This window comes from Salvelinus fontinalis, chromosome 2, assembly GCF_029448725.1.
Source record: "Salvelinus fontinalis isolate EN_2023a chromosome 2, ASM2944872v1, whole genome shotgun sequence".
Classification (NCBI taxonomy): Eukaryota; Metazoa; Chordata; class Actinopteri; order Salmoniformes; family Salmonidae; genus Salvelinus; species Salvelinus fontinalis.
Genome location: NC_074666.1, coordinates 87,195,817 through 87,218,805, shown reverse-complemented (window position 1 = coordinate 87,218,805; position 22,989 = coordinate 87,195,817). Strand labels below are relative to the sequence as shown.

At 43.1% G+C, this 22,989-nt stretch overlaps 1 protein-coding gene across 1 annotated transcript in view; it reads right to left on the bottom strand.

The window, feature by feature from the left end:
* Positions 1-14,943, bottom strand: part of LOC129830467 (myoferlin-like) — a 60,281-nt gene extending 45,338 nt beyond the window's left edge. The window contains exons 1-8 of the mRNA XM_055893077.1: positions 14,523-14,943; positions 12,917-12,972; positions 12,520-12,611; positions 5,479-5,587; positions 4,667-4,763; positions 2,850-3,016; positions 2,189-2,317; positions 1,404-1,466 (exon numbers count right to left, since the gene is read on the bottom strand). Coding sequence (XP_055749052.1) covers positions 1,404-1,466; positions 2,189-2,317; positions 2,850-3,016; positions 4,667-4,763; positions 5,479-5,587; positions 12,520-12,611; positions 12,917-12,972; positions 14,523-14,610 — 801 coding nt within the window. The 5' untranslated portion in view covers positions 14,611-14,943. The remainder of the gene's footprint in view (positions 1-1,403; positions 1,467-2,188; positions 2,318-2,849; positions 3,017-4,666; positions 4,764-5,478; positions 5,588-12,519; positions 12,612-12,916; positions 12,973-14,522) is intronic.
* Positions 14,944-22,989: the final 8,046 nt, after the last annotated feature.

The window sequence follows — 22,989 nt, the reverse complement described above, 5'->3', positions numbered from 1 at the left end:
CAGCAGATCTCTTTGTTTCTTTGCACCTAGAACTAGCATCTCTGTTTAGTTCGAGTTAAAATTAAAACATTTGCCGCCATCCACTTCCTTATGTCTGAAACACAGGCTTCCAGGGTAGGCAATTTTGGGGCTTCACCATGTTTCATCGAAATACGTGTCGTCCGCATAGCAGTGAAAGTTGACATTGTGTTTCCAAATAACATCACCAAAAGGTAGAATATATAGTGAAAACAATAGTGGTCCTAAAACGGAACCTTGAGGAACACCAAAACTTACAATTGATTTGTCAGAGGACAAACCATCCACAGAGACAAACTGATATCTTTCCGACAGATAAGATCTAAACCAGGCAAGAACTTGTCCGTGTAAACCAATTAGGGTGATCAATGGTGTGAAAAGCGGTGGTGTCAAAAGCGGCAATGGTGTCAAAAGCGGCACTAAGGTCTATGAGCATGAGGACAGATGCAGAGCCTTGGTCTGACGCAATTAAAAGGTAATTTACCACCTGCTCAGGTTGACGTGGCTCCCTCTTGACCTGCTCAGGTTTGCTTCCCTCGTGACTTCCTACAACTGCTCTGTGTCCAAATCCCTACCCCACCCGACCCCTACTAGCCGGGACTAGCTTGCTGCATGCACTCTTGACCAGTCATGGTGGCCGCCACTCAACGACTCCTGGGCTTGCTAGCCTTCTCACTCCCCAGAGTGTTATTCCCATCAAGGGCAGTATTCCTTTTGGGGGCAACCAACTTTAGCCCTTCGTGCAAGTTTTAAAACCCTCATTCGACCAACATGGTATTCCATTGAAAGATGCACCAAGACCTGAAAAATAAGCCCACAGTCACGAAGGTAGCCTCAGAGCAAGATGATGCTAAAGCTACAGACCTAGCTCCAAAGAACTACCTGGCTAAAGACTTGGAAGATATTCACTGGCTCCTGGAAGAACTACCATAAGAGAACAACTACCATCTCTCTCTCTCTCCACTTCTATCTTTCCCTATGCTGGGCGGTCCAGATCACACCTTGGTCCATGACCAGGGCCTTTTCCTGCACTGGGAAGTCCAGTCAAACCTAGTCAACAACTGAGGGTTGGCCCTACCAGGAAGGGGGTTCAGCACAACCTTGGTACACGACCAGGGGCTGGGCCTTCCTTACACTACCTTCTCACCCCTTCCATTCCCTTTGGCTCATTTCGCCTCCTCTGTGCTAAATGCACCATCTGACACTCAATGTGCTGACACTCAAGTACTTCAACCAGGTTGAGTAGGTGACAAAGCTTATTCACCGAAGTGCAACTTGGTAAGTTCAACATTAGCGACCTCATTGTCAGAAAGTCTTTCTCACTCTTGTATAAGAACACACTGTATATAGACTATACCCAGTCTAAGAGGGAGTGTTGTACTTACCCGAAAACTGATACAGTCATCTAAAAGCTCTGAAGGCAGCATGTTGACATTGAAGAAAAAGATCTATGGAGAGGGTTTATAAATATGTTCATATATACAGTTGTTGATATGTTGATATGTTGAAAATGTTGATATATACATTTTCATGGTTTATTTATGTACATAGTAAAGAGTTAGGCATAAGGCATAACCATGACCATTTTCCATAGCTTTTTATACTCTTGATTTTGAAGGAAATTCATACAGACATACTGTAGCAATTGTATAGTAATTGACTAGAAAATGTTGAGAAAATGCATGTGAGAGGTCAAGGGGGATAGATATTGTATCTAACGGAGAATTCCGCTTTTTCAAACATATCACATATCACTGTTGCAGAGAGAGAAGAAGATCAGAATGAAACTCACTGAAGCAGGAGAAGGAGGAGTGCATTGAGAGAGAGATCAGCAGGACAAGATAAAAGAGGAGCAGGAGTCAAATAGACAATCAATCAATCAAATGTATTTATAAATCCCTTCTTACATCAGCTGATGTCTCAAAGTGCTGTACAGAAACCCAGCCTAAAACCCCAAACAGCAAGCAATGCAGGTGTAGAAGCACGGTGGCTAGGAAAAACTCCCTAGAAAGACAAGCGTTTAAAGAGGTGAAAAAGACAGTCAATCAAAAGATGAAATACTGAAACAAAGATTCCCTTCAGTGCAATCAGAGAAGTGTAACTTTGCCCTAGTGGTTTTGATTTTTGAGAATAAGAGCAGTTTAAAACGAAGGAGTTATGAAGAGATTACCTCATCAAAGAAGGGGTTGTTTCCTCGTCTGATCCTGGTTCTGTGGGTCTGTCCGCACACATTCACTTTGACAACCGGTTTGATGTTGTTTCCCGGCAACTGTCGGCCCTCGATAACTCGAACGCGAATCTGTTCATTGAAGACAAGAGTATAAGAGTTTAACTAACACTGAGTGACTTCAACAAACACAAAATTCCTTAATTACGCCTTTTATTTATTTAATTTGTCAATCATAGGAGAGGTCAAAGAGGTGCTGTTCTACTACAAAATGCATATCTCCTTCCTTTTTTCCTTCCTTCCTTGAGGCAATCACTGATCTGTTAGTGATTGGATTTATGAATGTATAGTTATCATATTGCTGTCACCTCTCATGCCTATAGATTAGTGATTACCTCAAGTAAGATAAAATAGGATGAAGGACGCATTTCATAAGTATTTAAACAGGGCCCCATACTACCATACAGGGCTGCATCTCAGTAGTTTTTTGCTAGTCTTCCCTCCCACTGATCTGAAAGAACTGGAGGTTGAAAGCCACCATCCACCATACTGCTTTCATCTGTCCTGTGGTTTCAGATCAGTGCAAATGAAGGAAAGAGAGATGAGGAGGAGAGGATACTTTAAACGTTTGACATGCACTTCATGTCCTAGCTATGGACTCTACCTGGAAGTCCTGGGGCTTGTTGGCCAGGGCCCGGTGTCTCTTGCGGCTGGTCCGGACACGCCTCTGGTTGGGGTTACCAGGCTGGCCAGGTGTGGGTGGAACTCCAGGGGTCCCCACCTGACCCCCAAGGGATACCTCCTCCCCATCCTTCCCTTCCTCACCCCCACCTGGAAAGCCAGAACACACACACACACACACACACACACACACACACACACACACACACACACACACACACACACACACACACACACACACACACACACACACACACACACACACAGAGTATTGTACAACTAACCTTGTGGGGACACACAATTCAGTCCCATTTAAAATCCTAATGTCCCTAACCCTAAACCTAACCTGTACCCTAACCTTAACCCGAAAATATTACCTTAACCCTAAACCTAACCATAGCTCCTAACCATAACCCTAAAACAAACCCTAGCTCCTAACTCTAATTCTAACCCTAAAACTAATTATAACCTAAACCCTAAATCCCCTAGAAATAGAATTTGACCTTGTGGGTACCTACAAAATGTCCCCAGTTGGTTAAAAACATTTTAGTTTACGATTCTTGTGGGGACTTCTGGTCCAGGTGACTTGTGTTCAGCATATTGTCTGCTGAGAGTACTTGTGTCGTGGGTATATTTACTAAATATTCAAATATACATTCAAAAATTCATACCCTACCATCCCTACCCTGATTAGAGTAAACTTCTACTGCTACTTACAGCCATTTTCCCTCATATCTACAGTACCTGTAGCTAAAGAATTAGACATACAGAAACATTCCTAATTTCCTCAAGTGCTGGATTTTTACCCACAGCGCCAATCCACCATTCAATCTGAACTCCAACCGTCCGATGTCCACAGATTCACCCATCTTTCCCAGTATAATGCCATTTTGCTATTTCCTTTTGCAATACATCCATCCATTTTACTACGATGTCTTATGAGAGTCCTGAACCTCCCTATCTGTAACATTTCTACCAATATTGCCCCAAAAATAAATACTTTATCCAGGAGTTAAATTATATTTCCCATTGACTGATCGTGGTTTTTCAGATCACCTAACAAAACAGTTTGCAGGTCCATCTGTAACCTGATATTATGACATAACAACCATTCCCGGACCTGACTCCAAAAGCGAGCCCCCGATGGAAGGTACTACAAAATATGTTCTATTGATTCTGTTTCCTCGTGGCAGAGTCTGCCAAAGGCTGTAAGTGTTGTTTGTCTTTTCAATTTGCATCCTCCATTTCCATAAACAGCAAGCAGCCTTTCACTTGTGTAATGAACACAGACAAGCCAGTACCACTCCAATACTTCCTACCAACCAAAGCCTAAAACCACAACATCACACCACCTCACTAGCCTGGTTACCTGGGTTGTATTCATTGGAGACCAAATGGTGGGGAAAAAACTCTGAAACAGGTAGGGACTACCTGGACTTGCCCAATAAGAAATGCAAGCTTTTGTTTTCCGTTTTCAAACGCTTCCTGTTATGTGCCCTAATGAACACAACCCTGGCTATCAGATCTGTCTGTACTTTAGTCAACTGCTCATTACATGACATTGACCGACAGAGGAGTTGGCTAACACACAAACAAATCTGGGAACCAGGCTACCACTGCAATACCAAACCCAAACATACCACTGAGATAGCTGCATACTTTTCCCAAACTATATGTATAAGAGTTGATTTACATTACTGGCATACCAAAGACATTGGAACTGATCTCATGAGAGAAGGACACCATTTTGCTTAACCAAAACAAAAGATGGCGTGCACATATTTGTTAAGTTAAACTGACCGGTGTCCCCATACGACTGGTCTTCATCAGTTTGATTGTTAGGGTTAGGAGTTGTGTTAGCTGGCGGCTCATACCCAATCATCAAATTAATGGTTGCCTAAAAAAAGATGGTATTAAATGTCAACATGCTGCTTCAAGACAATGTCTCAATGTATTAACAACTTTAACTTACATTATTTTACATTGGCATGGTATGGTCAATGATCAAGACGTTTTAACCTTGTTATTATATGCATGGGGTAGTTCTGACCGGGACTCAGGCCTGGGTCCAGCAACTGTCAACCCAACACCTTAGCGGTTACGCCAAGAGACCCGAACCTCTTGACGAGGTCCCTAGGTGTTGGCTTAAGGTCGCTACTCCAATCAAATCAAATTGTATTGGTCACATATACACATGGTTAGCAGATTTTAATGCGAGAGTAGCGAAACGCTTGTAGTGTAGCGAAATAGCCCCTCCCTTGAAGAGAACATCTCCCCAAGCTTCTTTATTCCAAGTCCTTCATGTGTACACGCCTTTCCGGTGACCTTATGGGCGCCATCCCACTTCTTACACCAATGTAGGGAATTTGTGTGTCAGTTCTGACCAGGACTCGAACCCGGGTCCAGCGATTGTCAACCCAACACATTAGCCGTTAAGTCAAAAGCACCGAACCTCTTGACAATGTCACTACAATAAAGTGTATTATTGGTTACACTTCATTTACTTTTAAGAATAAGTCAATTATAAATGCTTATACATGTTAATAAATCTTGTTCATTCTTGAAGCTGTTAATTCTTAGTGACACAAGTGGGTAGCCATAGAGAAACTCACCCCAGTGTCCTGTTTCTTCTCATTGACCAGGGACAGGTTCTTTGCTGGGAGCGACTTGGTGTGACCGTGAGCCAGGTCTAGGAGAGAGATCTTAGCTGAGCCAATAAATCTGGAATACAGGTAAAAGTAATGAGCACCACCTGTATGTATGTGATATGAATCTTTCTTGTGGAAACGCATACAGTAACATAATAATATCATACCCAGATCACTTAAACAAATGTATGTATTATGCTTGCTGGTCTACTGCATAAAGAGGTGCAGATTTCCTCTGTTGTTTGTGTACAATGATGTATGTAATTTTATATGTATGAATATATTCATTTTTTGACTAATCACAGGCAGTATCCAGTTCTCATTTGTACTTCTTTCAGAATTGACAAACCTAGCAACAAGTCCTATAGAGCAATTATATTTGCCACACAGATCTGATGAAAGTCCTTATGGGGAAACCGAGGACTAGCTAGAAAGGTAAGAAGGGTTCTTTATTACGCAATGATTAAGAATCATGTTACATTGCTTAATCTCAGTTATTCCCGTTATGTATACAAAGCCACCATCGTGCCATGAAGCCACAAGTTAAAGAAGTGTGTATATGTCAACATATTGTTGATACCATTGAGGCACTTTGCTTGTACTGGACTGGAGGGACTCAAGAAAAACAAAGTGATGGAATTGTAGCGAGAAGACGACTTTCCTGTAACTGAGTGATCTTAATAAGCTGTCACAATGACAAACATCAGCCTAGCATAGCTTATTTTGGCAATCATTAGAGCCTTCCCCGGAGAACACTGGGAAAAAATGTAATCTGTGCTCTGTAGTGAGGAACAACACTCGATCCCACAGACGAGGGCAAAGAATCATGAAAGGGAGGACGAGGAAAGACTAACCGCTGGGAGCAATTAGCATCTACCACAGGCATGCCTGTAGTCTGGCCTTGTGTATCAGGCTGAGGGGAGGAGAGAGACAAGAGAAAGAGAGAGTGAGAGAGTGAGAGAGAGAGAGAGAGAGAGAGAGAGAGAGAGAGAGAGAGAGAGAGAGAGAGAGAGAGAGAGAGAGAGAGAGAGAGAGAGAGAGAGAGAGAAATTGAATTGAGAGAGAAGGAGGGAGGGAGAGATAGAATTTAAGTGAATTGAAAGAGAGAGAGGGAGAGAGAGGGGGGATAGAGAGAAAAGAAGAGAGGAGAGAGGAGAGGTTGGAGGGGGAGAGAGAGGGAGAGAGGAGAGTGGGAGAGAAGAGAGAGGGGGGAAGGTGGGATGTTGTCATGCCTCTCCCCTCTTGGGTATGTCACCTCAGTGTTGAAGTAATTTGTCATCACACACAGAGAGATAAACAATCATGTGTTAAAACAGGTCCTGGAAATGAAGTTGAACTACAAGGTCAGTGGTATAGATCACACGCATTGAAAGCAGGCTACTCTGAAGCTGAGAGAGGAATGCTCTTTGAGTCTTTTGTTTTTATTCCTCTTGGAATTTTACACATTTCACATTTTGTCTTGACTCAATTAGTTGGCACTTGACTTTTCAAAGGCGAGCAGACACATGCAAAATACCCATTGTTGAATATTTTCCGTCTGAGGAAATGAGTTGACTGTTGCTGACTAATAATATGGAACACACACTACCTGTCAGCACACTAGTTGGCTATATTTATGCACTGGGTAGTGGCTAGTTCCTCTTTTATGAGTCTAAAGCAGTTCCACGCTATGAAGTCAAACAATACAGCATAATATGGAGTTCTTTCTTTTGCTGATATCAAAGGCCCTGCTGCTAACTGTGCCAGTCTATTTGTGCTATCATGTCAACTCCTTGTCACTCAATGTCATGCCCTGTTTGGATTGACAATGAGTTAGGGAGTTGGCAAGAGCAGGCTATAGTTTACTGTCTAGTGTCTGGCAGAAAAAACATACTGTATGTATCCATGTGTGTATATCATTTTGGACTTTTTTAGAATTCTGACGTTGGATATGGAGAATTCGAAATGCCTCAACAGGACAAATGATTGTATATGGTGGTCACTAGGAGATGTCCTTATATCCAAAACAACCCCCCCCCCCTAATTGAGTGTGTGTTTATACTAGATGAGTCAACCTCACCCATATACACACACATCTGCAAAGGGTTCTCAAGCATACTCTCATTACCATAGCCTGCTCTCTCTCTCTCTCTCTCTCTCTCTCTCTCTCTCTCTCTCTCTCTCTCTCTCTCTCTCTCTCTCTCTCTCTCTCTCTCTCTCTCTCTCTCTCTCTCTCTCTCTCTCTCTCTCTCTCTCCTCTCTCTCTCTCTCTCTCTCTCTCTCTCTCTCTCTCTCTCTCTCTCTCTCTCTCTCTCTCTCTCTCTCTCTCTCTCTCTCTCTCTCTCTCTCTCTCTCTCTCTCTCTCTCTCTCTCTCTCTCTCTCTCTCTCTCTCTAGACATCTAGATTAGAGTTCCTGCTGAGAAGTGGTGAAAAGCATGCTGCTAAATAGAGGCTGCTCATTACGTGACTTAAAAATGTCACATTGGAAATGGAACAACAATGAAGCATCAATACAGCTTAGATATGTTTCATCAATATAAAAGCACTAATATGTGAAGGAAAAAGCATTTTGATACCTGTTTCTCTTGATATAGAGTAGACACATAAGAGACCATTTTGAATCTATTGAGTTTGAAGTGATTTGTGCTCATGGTGAAGCAATAGCCTTTTGGAGAGAGAAAACAGTTCCATCATAGTGAGAGACAAATCCTCCTCACATAGCACAGCGAGTCTGAACACGGAGGCAGGTACAGGGTGTGGTAGAGGAGCTGTAAGGGGTTGTGCTACTTCAAATCCCCTCTCACTTTTCACTTACCAACGTGGTAATCATTGAAGCTCTGCGGTAACACAATTCTCCTCAACACATGTTGTCGTGGCAAGAGGAGTTCCTGTAAACGTTATGTGGCCCATTGCAATGGAAAAACGTGAGCTTTTTTATGTAATTGTAGATCAACTAAGTTCTCTTTCAAATACTTGTTTCTGTATCTCACGTATGGGGTAAGCCCTTCGGGACGGGATCACAAGGACACTCTAATCACACAACCTATTATAAGGCCGTCCCGCCCTCTAGCTCATTATCGTTTTCTTCCTTACGGAGATCACAAGCTCTCTCTACACTCTCCTCAGCACGACTTGTTTCATTGTTTTCCGACTTAATTGTGAACTCGCCACCGAGGATAAGATACTGCTTCTCGTGTAGAGTGTTAAGTACTTTTACCAAAAGGAAAAGTTGGGTTCTTCTCAGTCTCCAGTCAAAACTAGCGCCACATGGCTAACTTTTGCCCCACTCGCCCACTTAGCAGTACCTGCTTCGTGCTGCTAATTACCACCACAGTCGAAGGTAGAAAAGAGAATTTTGAGATTCGGTCCCTTTCAAAAAAAGATTGCAGTCCGAGTACAGTATAAATACAGTATGTTGCAAATACTTGCGTCCATAATAACACCGTTTTTTTTACTACAGTCATTTTGCAGTGTAAATGCAGTTACAGTGCAGTATAACTGCAGTACACTGCAGTTATTCTGCAATTAGTTCGTCCAAAATACCACAGGTCAACTGCAGTTACTGCACTCTTACTGCACTTTCAAAACGGAAATCTTTTTAAAAAGGGGTTAGCCCACGGTGCAAGGCAAAGCTAACCTAGCTAGCTCACCGAAGACTTACATCACATGCTTTTCCTTCAGCTAGCAGTGTGCTAGCAATAGCTAGGCTATTAGGCACAAGGTGAATGCTAGCTAGCTAACACCAGGACAAGCTTCACAGCTAAATGTCGGCCAGTGTAACCGATGTGAAATGGCTAGCTAGTCAGTGGGGTGCGCGCTAATAGCGTTTCAATCGGTGACATCACTCGCTCTGAGACCTTAAAGTAGTTGTTGCCCTTGCTCTGCTATCGATGTGTGCAGAGGGTCCCTGGTTCGAGCCCAGGTAGGGGCGAGGAGAGGGACGGAAGCTACACTGTTACACCAGCACACGCTTAGAGATAGCTCATTCCACTAGCTCTTTCTACTTTGTTAGCCCACGCTGCAAGGTAAAGCTAACCAGCTAGCTCATCAAAAACGAATGCTATCCGCAGCTAGCAGCATGTTAGCAAAAGCTAGGCTAATAGCCCACGGGGTGAACGCTAGCTAGCTAATGTCAGGACTTGCTAGACAGCTAAGCATCGGCCAGTACACGCATAGCCTTGAACCCTCCACTATTCGGAGCTATGGATACTGCTACCCCTTCACAGTGTGTACCCAGCTGGCCTCCTGTTCCCCAACCGGCTCACCCATGCCTGTGTGGGTACATGATGTCAGTGAAGGACACACATCCTATCTGTGATGCCTGCTTGGGACTGGAGCATGCTCAGGCGGCTCTTGCTAACCCAGAGTCCAGCGAGCATTGCGCAGAGCAGCCCCCCTCGAGGATCCTCTTCCTCCCAGCCTTCAGGCGAAGAGGCAACGAAACAACCCCGAGCTGGGCCAAGGTTATGGGCGGTCTCCCCCCAGATATCCACTCTCTGTTTGACGAGCTAGCAGCAGGGAAAGGAGGTATAGGGGTTTACGAGTAGGAGGACAACAGTATTGTGTGACTCTTCTGCAATGAGGATGAGGAAGGGGAGGAAGACCCCAAGGCTCAGTCCTCTGGCCTTCCAGCACCCTGAGTGGAGGGCCCTCCTCTCCCAGCCTGGAGTACAGGCTAATCCATTTGTGCGAAAATGGCAAAAGAGACTGGTTCAATGGGAAGAGACTCTCATCCCATACCGTCCCTAGGAGACAGCATGTCCCCATGATCCCAGCATGCTTGGTGGAGGCTAAACACAACTGGGACAAACCCCTTTCCGGAGGGACTTCACTGCCATGGACATGCAAGGTATAGAGGAGCAGTGGAACAATCTCTCGCTAACCACCTCCACCCCGAACGCTGTGCCTCCCTCACCGACATGTCTCTCCCTTGCAAGATGGAACATTTCTTTTCATCCATTCTCCAGCGCTCCATCTTGGACCAACAGATCCTCAACAGCTATTTGAAAAAGTTCACATTCCTTATGCTTACACACAACGTGCTGTCTTGCTTTGTTTGTCGAGGCGATTGGTTCACTAGTCAATTTGAAGGATTTTCACAAAAGCATTCTGCCAGCACATAGGAGATTTCTCAAGTTTGTCTGTCAGGGTATCGAGTATCTAGCTGTTCCCTTCAGGCTATCACTAGCCCCTCGGACGTTCAGCAAGTGTGTGGAGGTGGCCCTAACTCCCCTGAGATGCAGAGGACACAGGATCTCCACGTACATAGACCACTACCTGCTCTGCTCCCATTAACAGAATCAGGCAGTGAGATACAGAGCTGCCCTTGTAGACTTCAGGATCAATCAGATAAACAGTTGTTTAGTGCCCACATAGAGAATAGAATATCTAGGCGTGGTTCTGAATTCTATCTCTTTCCAGGCCGCACTATCAGACAGGCGAATCATGTTGCTTCACCAGTGTCTCTCCATGTTCCAATGGGGTCATACGGTCACACTCAAGACGTGTCTCTGTCTGTTGGGGTTGATGGCCTCCACCATCTCAGTAGTTCTGTTGGGACTATTGAGGATGAGATATTTTCAGTGCTGGGTGTCTGCCCAACGCCTGTTCTCCGCCACTGATGGGACCCCTCGATCTTCGCCAAGGGCATTCCCCTAGAGGTAGTGTCTGTGAGGAAAGTAGTGATAACAGACGCATCTCTCACAGGGTGGGGCACAGTCTGTGAGGGGAGAGCATTGAATGGATTGTAGTCCCCACAACTACATCATGCTCACTTAAATTACCTTGAGTTGCTTACAGTGCTGCTTGAACTAAAGCATTTTCTGCCTTTTCTTCTGAATTGTCACATCCTGGTCAGAATGGACAATACGACTGTAGTGGCATACATCAACCACCAAGGTGGCACCCGATCTCTGCGTTTGTGCAGACCACAAAATTATTCTGTGGAGCAGCGCACATCACTCTTTACATGTGACTCATCTCCGGCACGGACTTGTAGTCCAGAGGGAACCCCCTGTATGGGGACTGGAGACTCCATCCCGAAGTGGTGGCTCAAGTGTGGTGGAAAAATATGAACAAATGTCCATAGATCTCTACGCATGCGCAAAGACGCACACTGCCCGCTGTTTTTTGAACTAGCAAGCGGTGATGCGGCATGTTGGGCTACCCCTCATACGTTTATGAGGATTTACGAACTAGACGTCTGTGCCCTCGCTGACATATACGTTGCTGTGTTGGGGCCTCTGAGGGATGATTATGTCGAGACTATCTTGCTTCGGAGAGCACATGAGCGCTATGGGAGTTGACTATATGTGAGATACCCATATTTGAGATAATGAAAAAAGTATTTGAAAGAGCACTTGGGTAAGCACTTCTGCAGTCAGAGATCCATAATGTTCCTTAAGGTCAAATCTTAAGATTACTTGCGTAACCCCTGTTCTCTGATAATATGATTGGGGTATCTCAATATGCATAAGGAGGAAAACATGTTTGATAATGAGTTTGAGTATGGGACTTGACGCATTATAATAAGTGGGGTTCCCCACTATTCGCCACGCCTCCTGTCTGTTTACGACAGATGTTGTGTGATTGGAGCTTCCTTATGATCTCGCCCCAAAGGGCCATGCCCCATATGTAAGATAGCTCACTCATATTATCAGAGAACCCGGGGTTACGCAAGTAACCTGAAGATTTGACCTTAATGAACATTATGGATCTCCCTCCGCAGAAGTGCTTACTCTAGTTTTTTACAACTCAGTTTAAACTCAGCACTGGCCTCAGGGTTTGAACTTTCCCTTTAAGTCATTCTCTGTATAACCTGTGCTTACTAGACACTGTATTCTAATGACCAGGTTCACATACTAATGGAGGGGCACATTGACTGAGAAATGACAGAGGTCAAACTGAGTAAAACACTATGTCCCACGTCCTCACTAGCAGCGTCCGATTAGCAGGAGGTGTGTGTGATGTGTGTTCTCTCACAAAACTTTTGAGACATATACAGTAGCTACATGTCAGGTACGTACTTGTCTTTGCCGATAGTCTCATAGTCTTTCACAATCACGTCTATAAAGGAGGACGCATCCAATGGGGAGCCCTTTAGGTCGAACTCAAGCACCTGCAACCACAAATTGAGTTAGTTCATAAAAAACGCAACTTTGCCAATGTTAGTTAAATTATGAAACATACAAATGCTTTAAATCAAAGGGGAAGTGTTCACAGTTATCATTCCTCTATCTAATAATAACTACTCCATGTTGAGTCATCAACAAACAGTTAACACAGCGGACAAAATGTTTGCCTCATTCCCTAATTCATTCTCATATCCCCCTCCACATAAAACTTTCCCCTCAAGGCCTTTTTCAACTTTCCCAGAGACTGCCAGAAAGAGGATGGATTGTAAATGTAAATATTTATACTTACTTCATTCCACACGGGATTGAGTTCCCTATCAATTGCTTTAGTTTTCTTCTTTTCACCTGTAGCGTTTACATAAAGTGGCAAGATTAAAACATGGAATATACGTTTTTATATGTATCCTGCATATAACTAAGCAAGTCAGTTAAGAACAAATTCTCATTTACAATGATGGCCGACACCGGCCAAACCCGGACGACGCTGGGCCAATTGTGCACCGCCCTACGGGACTCCCAATCACGGCCGGTTGTGATACAGCCTGGAATCAAAACAGGGTGTCTGTAGTGACGCCTCAAGCAGTGAGATGCAGTGCCTTAGACAGCTGTGCCACTCGGGAGTAGATGCATGGGTAGAATATATTTCTCTGGGTCCAATGCAGACGTTTTTATCCGAATATCAAATCATTTCTGGGTAACAATTATGTTTCTGTGATTGTTTTTAATTAAATGGTCAAAAATAAACAAAAATAGATTCTTTGCAAAAATGCAAAGTTCTCAAGCAATCATTTTGCTAGGACTGTTTAGGAGTGGTTTAAGTGGGGAGGGGAAAACTAGCTGTTGGTAGAGAGGTTTGTTTCTTATTGGTCTCTTAACTAATTTACTGCCTGGTGATGTCACCAGGCAGGCCAAAATTCCATCCCACCAAAACAGGCTGAAATTTTCGGCGTTCTTTTCAAACAGCTCTTACACTAAAAGGGCATTATCATAATTTTCACAATTTCAATTTCCAACCTCATAATGGAAATATATATAAAACACAGGTATATCATGTTTTTAACTGCACTGGGCCTTTAACATATACAGGTAGTTTTAAAATGAGTAATAACTACAACGTCCCTGGGGCTGGTAACATAGTGCGCCAACTTACAGTGGCAACATATTGAACCATGAAAGTTGAATGTGCATCTTGGACTGACTCTTGTCCTAAAATATCCATACAAAAATGAAGCACATTGACCCAGCTGCAGAGCTCTTCATGACAGGGGGAGAATGGAAGATTCCAACCCTTTATAAGGGAATGGGTTTTCCCTCTGTGTAACACAATATAGGCAACATTATTTAATGTGACTCATTGCCTTAAAGCAGGCAAAATGAGGTTCGGGAATCTCAGAACTAATGCACAGTACCATTGTTGTACCTTCAATGCAATTCCTAGTAGTTTTGTGCCCTTACATGCTCACAGTTAATGATGCAGTATCTCCACTTTGAATACAAAGAGCATCATGTTTGTGTTTATTGAACATGTTAAATGTTTGGTGACTACAAAATCCATCAGAATATCATCTTATTGTGGAATATTGCAGTTGTTGGTTCAAAGAATAAATTATAGACAGAAAATTGGTCGACTAATCCAACATTGACAGCAAAGGGCAGAAATGATAATGTCACTTTAAAATAAAGAGAACTATAAAGTAGCCTAACTAAACAGTAGGCTACAACCTGAAAGCAACTCCGCATGTCTTCATCTTTGATTTATATTAGCCTACATTTGGTGAACGTCTTTGATCCAGATGTTTTGAACTTCTCAAGAATAGCCAACAATCAAGGCATTGAAACCAAATAGAAATTTTAGGCTAAATGCCACAGCAAGAGGCAACAAAACAATAACTCACCTTTGAACACTACCGCTGCTATGGGATCTGGGCTTCCGAGTTTCTTTTTGGGGATGCCTTTGGCTGATTCCACTACGACGCGCAACATTATTACAGAGTTTTTAAAGTCTGTAGTATAACTCCCTTATGAATCACAGCATGTTCCTCTACCAAGGCGTCTCTTCACCAGCGGTCATTGTAACGGAGGAAATGCTCCCTTAGTTAGAGGAGAAGTGAAGTCCCGAATTATTTGTCAATTCACTGTATGAGTCAGCAAGGAACAAAATATGATGGATGTGTGTTAAAAAGTCTTCCATCACGTCGTGTAGGCTGTAGTCAGAATCTGTTAGGTTACTAGCCGTCCTACTTGTTACATCTACTTCTACTTCTTGCGATATTGTTATGAGTTTATAAACAAGTCTTGACGCTGTCAAAATATTGTTTCACTATAGGCTACTCAAAAAGGCTACAATTCGTCATAGCCTACGTTGAGTGATTTACATGCATCTGTAACAGCTTTTTTACAGTCGATCGTGGTTCAAATGTAGTCTACACCGCAGCGCCACCCAGAGGTGATGGGGTTGAACAACGGTAAGTGTGGTACCCTAAAATGACCGCGGCGATTATCCTTTAAAAAAAGTCCCATGATCAACCTTATCACAGCAAGAATACTACTGTTATTCCCCATACTTTTATTTTTTCACATCTAAGTCATTTTGCTGGTTTAATTAGGCTATTTGAAATCTGATATGCGAACATGTGTCTTTGAAAAAAACGAAATAAAAAAAATGTCAATGAGGGCTTTGCATTTTGGTAAGCATTTATGGACAGTGAGTGAGCTCCAAAAGAATTGGGACAGTGACACGTTTTACAGATAGTCGAATAGTCCTGAATGAATCGTGAATAATGATGAGTGAGAAAGTTACTAACACAGTTAAATATAGGTAAAATAAAAAATATAAACAAACAAATATCATACCCTCAGGACATGCTAACCTCTCACCGTTAGGATATTTGTGCGTCTGTAACATTCTCACTCATCATTATTCACGATTCATTCAGGACTATCCGTAATCATGGTAGCATCCACATTAATGCAGAAGTGTTTAGAAACATATTCTATTCTCATTTAAAAGTGACTCCAAAATGACACAATCAATTATTTACCATATATTTCTATTGGGAATAAAATAATCTGTGACTACCAAAACAAACAGCAAATCCGACAAATTTGTAGAGTCGCAAGCTTGATTTAATCAATGGGGGAATATGTACAAAAAGTGCTGTCATTTCTAAATGGTTCACCCGACATGGATGAAAATACCCTCAAATTAAAGCTGATAGTCTGGACTTTAACTTCATAGTGATTGTGTACTGAAGTACAGAGACGAAACAACAACAAGAAAGTGTCACAGTCCCAATACTTTTGGAGCTCACTGTAGTCTAAGTCATAAAAGAATAGGCAATATTGAAATGCTCCTGCCTCAAATATACTGATTTGTCATTTTAGTATTGTGCACCAAGCTACTAGGCAGAAACGGTGGGCATAATTGCAAAATATCTTGCCTATGTAGAATAAGATGATGGCAAGGTTTTGTAAATCAGCCTCAACCACCTGAAGATTGATTTTCATTCGATTTTTCTTAAATGTGGGATAATTTGTAGAATGTCAGATGTCACATGAACATATTCAAACCCCAGTATTTGGGAAACATAGGTCAGCATTGGCCAAACCCCTTGGAGAGATACCTCTAGGCAGGACTTTTTACACTCCTATTATTATTTACATGTTGGTATTTACACTTATGGATAAGGAGAGGGTGCAATCCATCCTATGGTTAGACCATTATTAGTAACATTTTCTAACCAAACCAAAAACCTATGCAAAAACATACTCTAAATTCCATGCCGAAATAATCTACATTTAACATTTACATTTAAGTCATTTAGCAGACGCTCTTATCCAGAGCGACTTACAAATTGGTGCATTCACCTTATGACATCCAGTGGAACAGCCACTTTACAACAGTGCATCAAAATCTTTTAAGGGGGGGGGGGGGGGGGGGGGTCAGAAGGATTACTTTATCCTATCCTAGGTATTCCTTAAAGAGGTGGGGTTTCAGGTGTCTCCGGAAGGTGGTGATTGACTCCGCTGTCCTGGCGTCGTGAGGGAGTTTGTTCCACCATTGGGGGGCCAGAGCAGCGAACAGTTTTGACTGGGCTGAGCGGGAACTGTACTTCCTCAGTGGTAGGGAGGCGAGCAGGCCAGAGGTGGATGAACGCAGTGCCCTTGTTTGGGTGTAGGGCCTGATCAGAGCCTGGAGGTACTGAGGTGCCGTTCCCCTCACAGCTCCGTAGGCAAGCACCATGGTCTTGTAGCGGATGTGAGCTTCAACTGGAAGCCAGTGGAGAGAGCGGAGGAGCGGGGTGACGTGAGAGAACTTGGGAAGGTTGAACACCAGACGGGCTGCGGCGTTCTGGATGAGTTGTAGGGGTTTAATGGCACAGGCAGGGAGCCCAGCCAACAGCGAGTTGCAGTAATCCAGACGGGAGATGACAAGTGCCTGGATTAGGACCTGCGCCGCTTCCTGTGTGAGGCAGGGTCGTACTCTGTGGATGTTGTAGAGCATGAACCTACAGGAACGGGCCACCGCCTTGATGTTAGTTGAGAACGACAGGGTGTTGTCCAGGATCACGCCAAGGTTCTTAGCGCTCTGGGAGGAGGACACAGTGGAGTTGTCAACCGTGATGGCGAGATCATGGAACGGGCAGTCCTTCCCCGGGAGGAAGAGCAGCTCCGTCTTGCCGAGGTTCAGCTTGAGGTGGTGATCCGTCATCCACACTGATATGTCTGCCAGACATGCAGAGATACGATTCGCCTCCTGGTCATCAGAAGGGGGAAAGGAGAAGATTAATTGTGTGTCGTCTGCATAGCAATGATAGGAGAGACCATGTGAGGTTATGACAGAGCCAAGTGACTTGGTGTATAGCGAGAATAGGAGAGGGCCTAGGACAGAGCCCTGGGGGACACCAGTGGTGAGAGCACGTGGTGAGGAGACAGATTCTCGCCACGCCACCTGGTAGGAGCGACCTGTCAGGTAGGACGCAATCCAAGCGTGGGCCGCGCCGGAGATGCCCAACTCGGAGAGGGTGGAGAGGAGGATCTGATGGTTCACAGTGTCGAAGGCAGCCGATAGGTCTAGAAGGATGAGAGCAGAGGAGAGAGAGTTAGCTTTAGCAGTGCGGAGCGCCTCCGTGATACAGAGAAGAGCAGTCTCAGTTGAATGACTAGTCTTGAAACCTGACTGATTTGGATCAAGAAGGTCATTCTGAGAGAGATAGCAGGAGAGCTGGCCAAGGACGGCACGTTCAAGAGTTTTGAAGAGAAAAGAAAGAAGGGATACTGGTCTGTAGTTGTTGACATTGGAGGGATCGAGTGTAGGTTTTTTCAGAAGGGGTGCAACTCTCGCTCTCTTGAAGACGGAAGGGACGTAGCCAGCAGTCAGGGATGAGTTGATGAGCGAGGTGAGGTAAGGGAGAGTAACTTCAGTAACTTCAAACCAAGTCGCCACGTTTTTAGTTTGTATTCAACTTTAAGAGAATCCTGAATACACCTGACCTGTAATTTGAACGAGTTAAAGTAACCTGACCTGAGCTGTAAAACTTTTTTTTATTCATAGGTGGGACCACCAGAACCCCTGGCTAGGGGTGGAGCCAATGGCATTCATGATAGGAAGTCTCACTTCACACACGCACCCCCCACACACAAAAAAACACACTCCCACTGCACCAAACAAGCTAATTGAAGCGCGCCTATAGCCTACTCCTTTGAGAGAGTAAATGTGCGTCTGTTTTGTGAAAATCTGGGAATACTTGGCCAAGGAAACATTTCTGGTTGGTCTCAGGGAATGTAAAACAGTTAGTAAGGGAGATTTTGACAACCGGATTGAGTGATGTGGCAGCGAATATGTTAGATGAACAACTGATGAGCATGGAAAGCCTCACAAGTTTGATAAAATCACATTCTATATTTTCAGCTTAATAACCTTATATTTATTTTCAAATACGGCTATTTATTTACTTTTCTAGCTTTTTGTCAGAAGCATGATTTTGTAACTGTCCCCTCCAAGTTTAGCTGGAATTTAGACCGAAAGGATTTTACAAAAGTGATTGATTGACGATATGACATTGGCCCTATCACATTGCGCTGCGCAGAATATCAAATCTCAACAATGATTGGAGAAGTGTTTATCATCATCAGTACCACATCTATATGATGTATATCTTGTCTAAAGAGCAACGGGACTGCAAACAGAGATCAGTATATAATGACGAGATGCCCATGTATGCGTCCTAACAATGGGAGTCGTTGTCCCAAAGGCGGGAAGGCAGGCGAAAAGCTTAGGTCGAAATAAGCACAAAGAAACGCGTTGGCCTTAGTTTGGACATATTTTGGCGATTGAAACCTCTTGCTTCGCCTCTTCCTCTCTGCTGCAAAGAGACAGATTTGAATGCCTAACTGAAATACGTAATAAATCATTTTTTTTTGTAAATTAGTGGTGTTAGAATTTTTTTGATTAAATGCGGGACATGATTGTTTGGTTGCGGGACAAAGGACCAAAATGCAGGACTGTCCCGCACAATCCGGAACATATTGTCACCCTACTGTGGATTCGACTTTTACTCGAACCTTCTTCCTGACAGCTAAAGGCCCGAAGCTTACGCGCCGTCTCTACTTTACTCCTAGAGAACAGGCTACTCTGAGGAAAGGTGCTTGTTTAATAAAGTGAGATCATTGCTGAATCAATGTCTGCAAGATCACAAATCACAGTATTGTACATATCAGAATCAAATATAATAGCATAGTAAAACTTACTGTAAGACCAAAAAAAACACTTAATTTCTAATGAGATTTTAGAATGATTGCCTCAGCCTCATGGTTAGCTCTAAAACAGCAACACTTTCTCTCGGCCTCATGGAAAAATGTGTAAAATACAGTGGCAACCCGTAATTTTTTTGCAAAAAAACCCCAATAATACATATATACAGTACCAGTCAAAAGTTTGGACAAATATACTAATTCAAGGGGGTTTCTATACACCTCTAGGCTATGTAAGAGCTATTTGACCAAGAATGAGAGTGATGGAGTGCTGTATCAGATGACCTGGCCTCCACAATCACCCGACCTCAACCCAATTGAGATGGTGGGAGGCAGAGTGAAGGAAAAGCAGCCAACAAGTGCTCAGCATGTGTGGGAACTCCTTCAAGACTGTTGGAAAAGCATTCCAGGTGAAGCTGGTTGAGAGAATGACAAGAGTGTGTAAAGCTGTCATCAAGGCAACGGGTGGCTACTTTGAACAATATAAAATATATTTAGATTTGTTTAACACTTTTTTGGTTATTACATGATTCCATGTGTGTTATTTTATAGTTTTGATGTCTTCACTATTATTCTAAAATTTAAAAAATAAAGAAATAGCCTTGAATGAGTAGATGTGTTCAAACTTCTGACTGGTACTCTGCCCTACCAAGCAAAAAGGCATTTAACTGCTCATTAACTGTATATATATATTTTGTTGTTGTCACGTTCTGACCTTAGTTCCTTTTTTATGTCTTTATTTTAGTTTGGTCAGGGCGTGAGTTGGTTTTCTATGTTTTGTTCTATACGTTATATTTCTATGTGTTTGGCCTAGTATGGTTCTCAATCAGAGGCAGGTGTCGATCGTTGTCTCTGATTGAGAATCATACTTAGGTAGCCTGTTTTCCCACTATGGGTTGTGGGTAGTTGTTTTCCGTTTTAGTGTTTTCACCATTCGGGACTGTTTCGGTTTTCATTTTGATTCTCTTGTTCTTTTTGTATTTTGTATTCATTCTCATTAAAAGATATTATGGATACGTACCACGCTGCATTTTGGTCCTCCTCTCCTTCCACCAACGAAAGCCGTTACAGTTGTTGCCTGTTTTGCATGTTATTTTGGCATTAATATGTGTCACATATCAGTTTACAAAGAATGTAACATGTATTTTATTGAGTTAATAAAGTGGCATACAAACATGGTCTCCTTTTTGCTTTCTTGAATATGCAGCTGTTTCAGTCTAGCTCAGTGTTATCTGTGGTGCAGTGCGTAGGGGTTGGTCATATACAGTGCGCAGTGGTTGGTCATCTTCTCTAGTTGTGCCATGATTGGCTCAGTGTTCTGTCACTCAGTCACTCATGTCACTGCAAAATCTACAGGGAGAGGTAGAATGTTCAAGCCCCCTTGGGTGCTGCCATAGATTTACATTAGAAGTGCCCATCCAAGAAGGCTCAAGGTCGGTGGCCACAGATAAAATGATGTCAAATCACGTTATATCTACCGTAGCTTTGATTGGACTGATCATGTAAACATACTTTAAAAATGTTAGCTAGCAAGCTAGAGAAGCAGTTATCATCATGAATCACGTCGACAATCTACTGGCAAATCCTTTTCAATCCTTGTCATATGAAAATAAATTATAGAAAAACCTAATCATTGTTCAGCGGCTATTGCATTGGACATAAACATTACACAACAATTTCAAAATTGTAAATTCAACAATGAGTGGTTTGGAAGGAATCAGTGGATAACTGCAAGCCTTGCAAATCAATCACTATTTTGCTTCTCCTGCTATTTGGTGGAGAGGGTGTGTGGTCTAAGTCTGGGTGTAAGGGTCTCTTTTCCAAGCTTAAAATAATAAACATTCACACGCAACACCATGGGCCAGAAAAGGTTGAATACATTGGCCATGCTGTCAATCAGCATGACTTCTGCCGCGTTCGAAACAACTGGAAACTCGGAACTGGGAAATCTCAGACTTAAGTGAGTTAAAGACAACTGGGAGCTCTGAAAAAAGTAGCTCAGACTGGGAAAATACGTTTTGAACGGGCCTCTTTCTAGAGCTCCGACCTGAAGATCACAAACGCCTTGATTTGACGTTGTTCTTTTCAGAGTTCCCAGTTGTCTTGAAAGCACCATAAATCCAGAGAATACCAGACTTTGATGATAAAGTTTGATGACAGAATTTGCCTACAAGAAGGACCACCACGCCACCTTCCTGTTCAAGTGAGCACAGCACAATGGTGAGTCCAAAAATGTCTTGCATGCTGCTGCATAAATTATGTAGTATGCCAGGGAGATATGTATACTGTGGCTAAGAAAGTAATACTAAGTATGTTGTGTAGTAAGCTGTTAGTAGCCCATGTGCCTCACCCTAATAATTTGGTCCATTTTCCCCTCATAACTTAGCCTACCGTTCTGACTTGGTGGTGCGCATGTAGCCTTATAGCCTGTTTTAGAGAAATGTCATCATCGAATATTCTAAGAGCTTTCCTTGTCTGATTATTTGCCCCCTTTATTTATCCTACAGTTCTGACCTGGTGTACAGGGAGAATACTGTAAGAATGGCCCTGAATTCTGTCATTGTACACTTCAAAAGCGCTGAACAAATAGTTATCTTGACTATGTCCGTCTTAGATCGCTCATTAATGTATTAATCAAAATGATGGTTTGCCCAGAATTCGCTCATCATTCCCTTATGCCATAGTTTGTACATCTCAATTGTCAGTAGAAACCACATTTATTTAAGAAAGTCAAGTCATATCAGCTATGTTTTTTAAAAGGCAGTAAATGAGGCTGAATGAACTGTTTCGCTGCCAGACAAGGCTCCGCTGACAGCCAGGTGTAGCAGTGGTAAGGATTCACTCCATGGTGCTGAAAAGAAAGCTCTGCTGTTGGAACAACTTTATGTAGGCCCTAACAGTTTGTGGGCACCGTTTGTCATAATAGTGCAATTATCATTTTTGTTATAGTGCAATTCATGTAATGTTTACTGTTGTGTTGTGTTGTGTTGTGGCTTTGATAGGATGCATCAACCCCCAAAAAGTTGAGTTTGCCCCACCAAGATTTACATGGTAGAATCGCCACTGGTAAAACATCATGAGAATACCTATACAGCTGCACATTTTTCTCTCTCCCCTTGCAGGGGGCGAAACTGCGCTACGCCACTGATGATTGTGCGAATGGTCTGGTTTTTCTCTCATGCGGCCACAACTCAACAGCACGCACAACTTGGCCTTATCTGCTTTGATTGAAACTGAACACAGGTAGGATATTCTGCAGTTTGTTAACACCATCTGCTGTAATATTTGCTCACTTACTGTATGTGTAGGGCCTACGTTCAATTGTAATTTTGGAGAGGGAAACCTTATAAATTAAATTGTTTTTGTAATTGCGCACTCATTGAAGTCAGATATGCACCTACCCCAATACTCTGTTTCAGATGACTGGGATAAATGCAGAAGCAGATTTCAAGAGCAAGACAAGACACCCTCATATGTATATACTGTACTCGATACCATCTACTGCATCTTGCCTATGCCGTTCTGTACCATCACTCATTCATATATCTGTCACGACTCCGACCGAAGGTGACCCCCCTTCCCGTTCGGGTGGCGCTCGGCGGTCGTCGT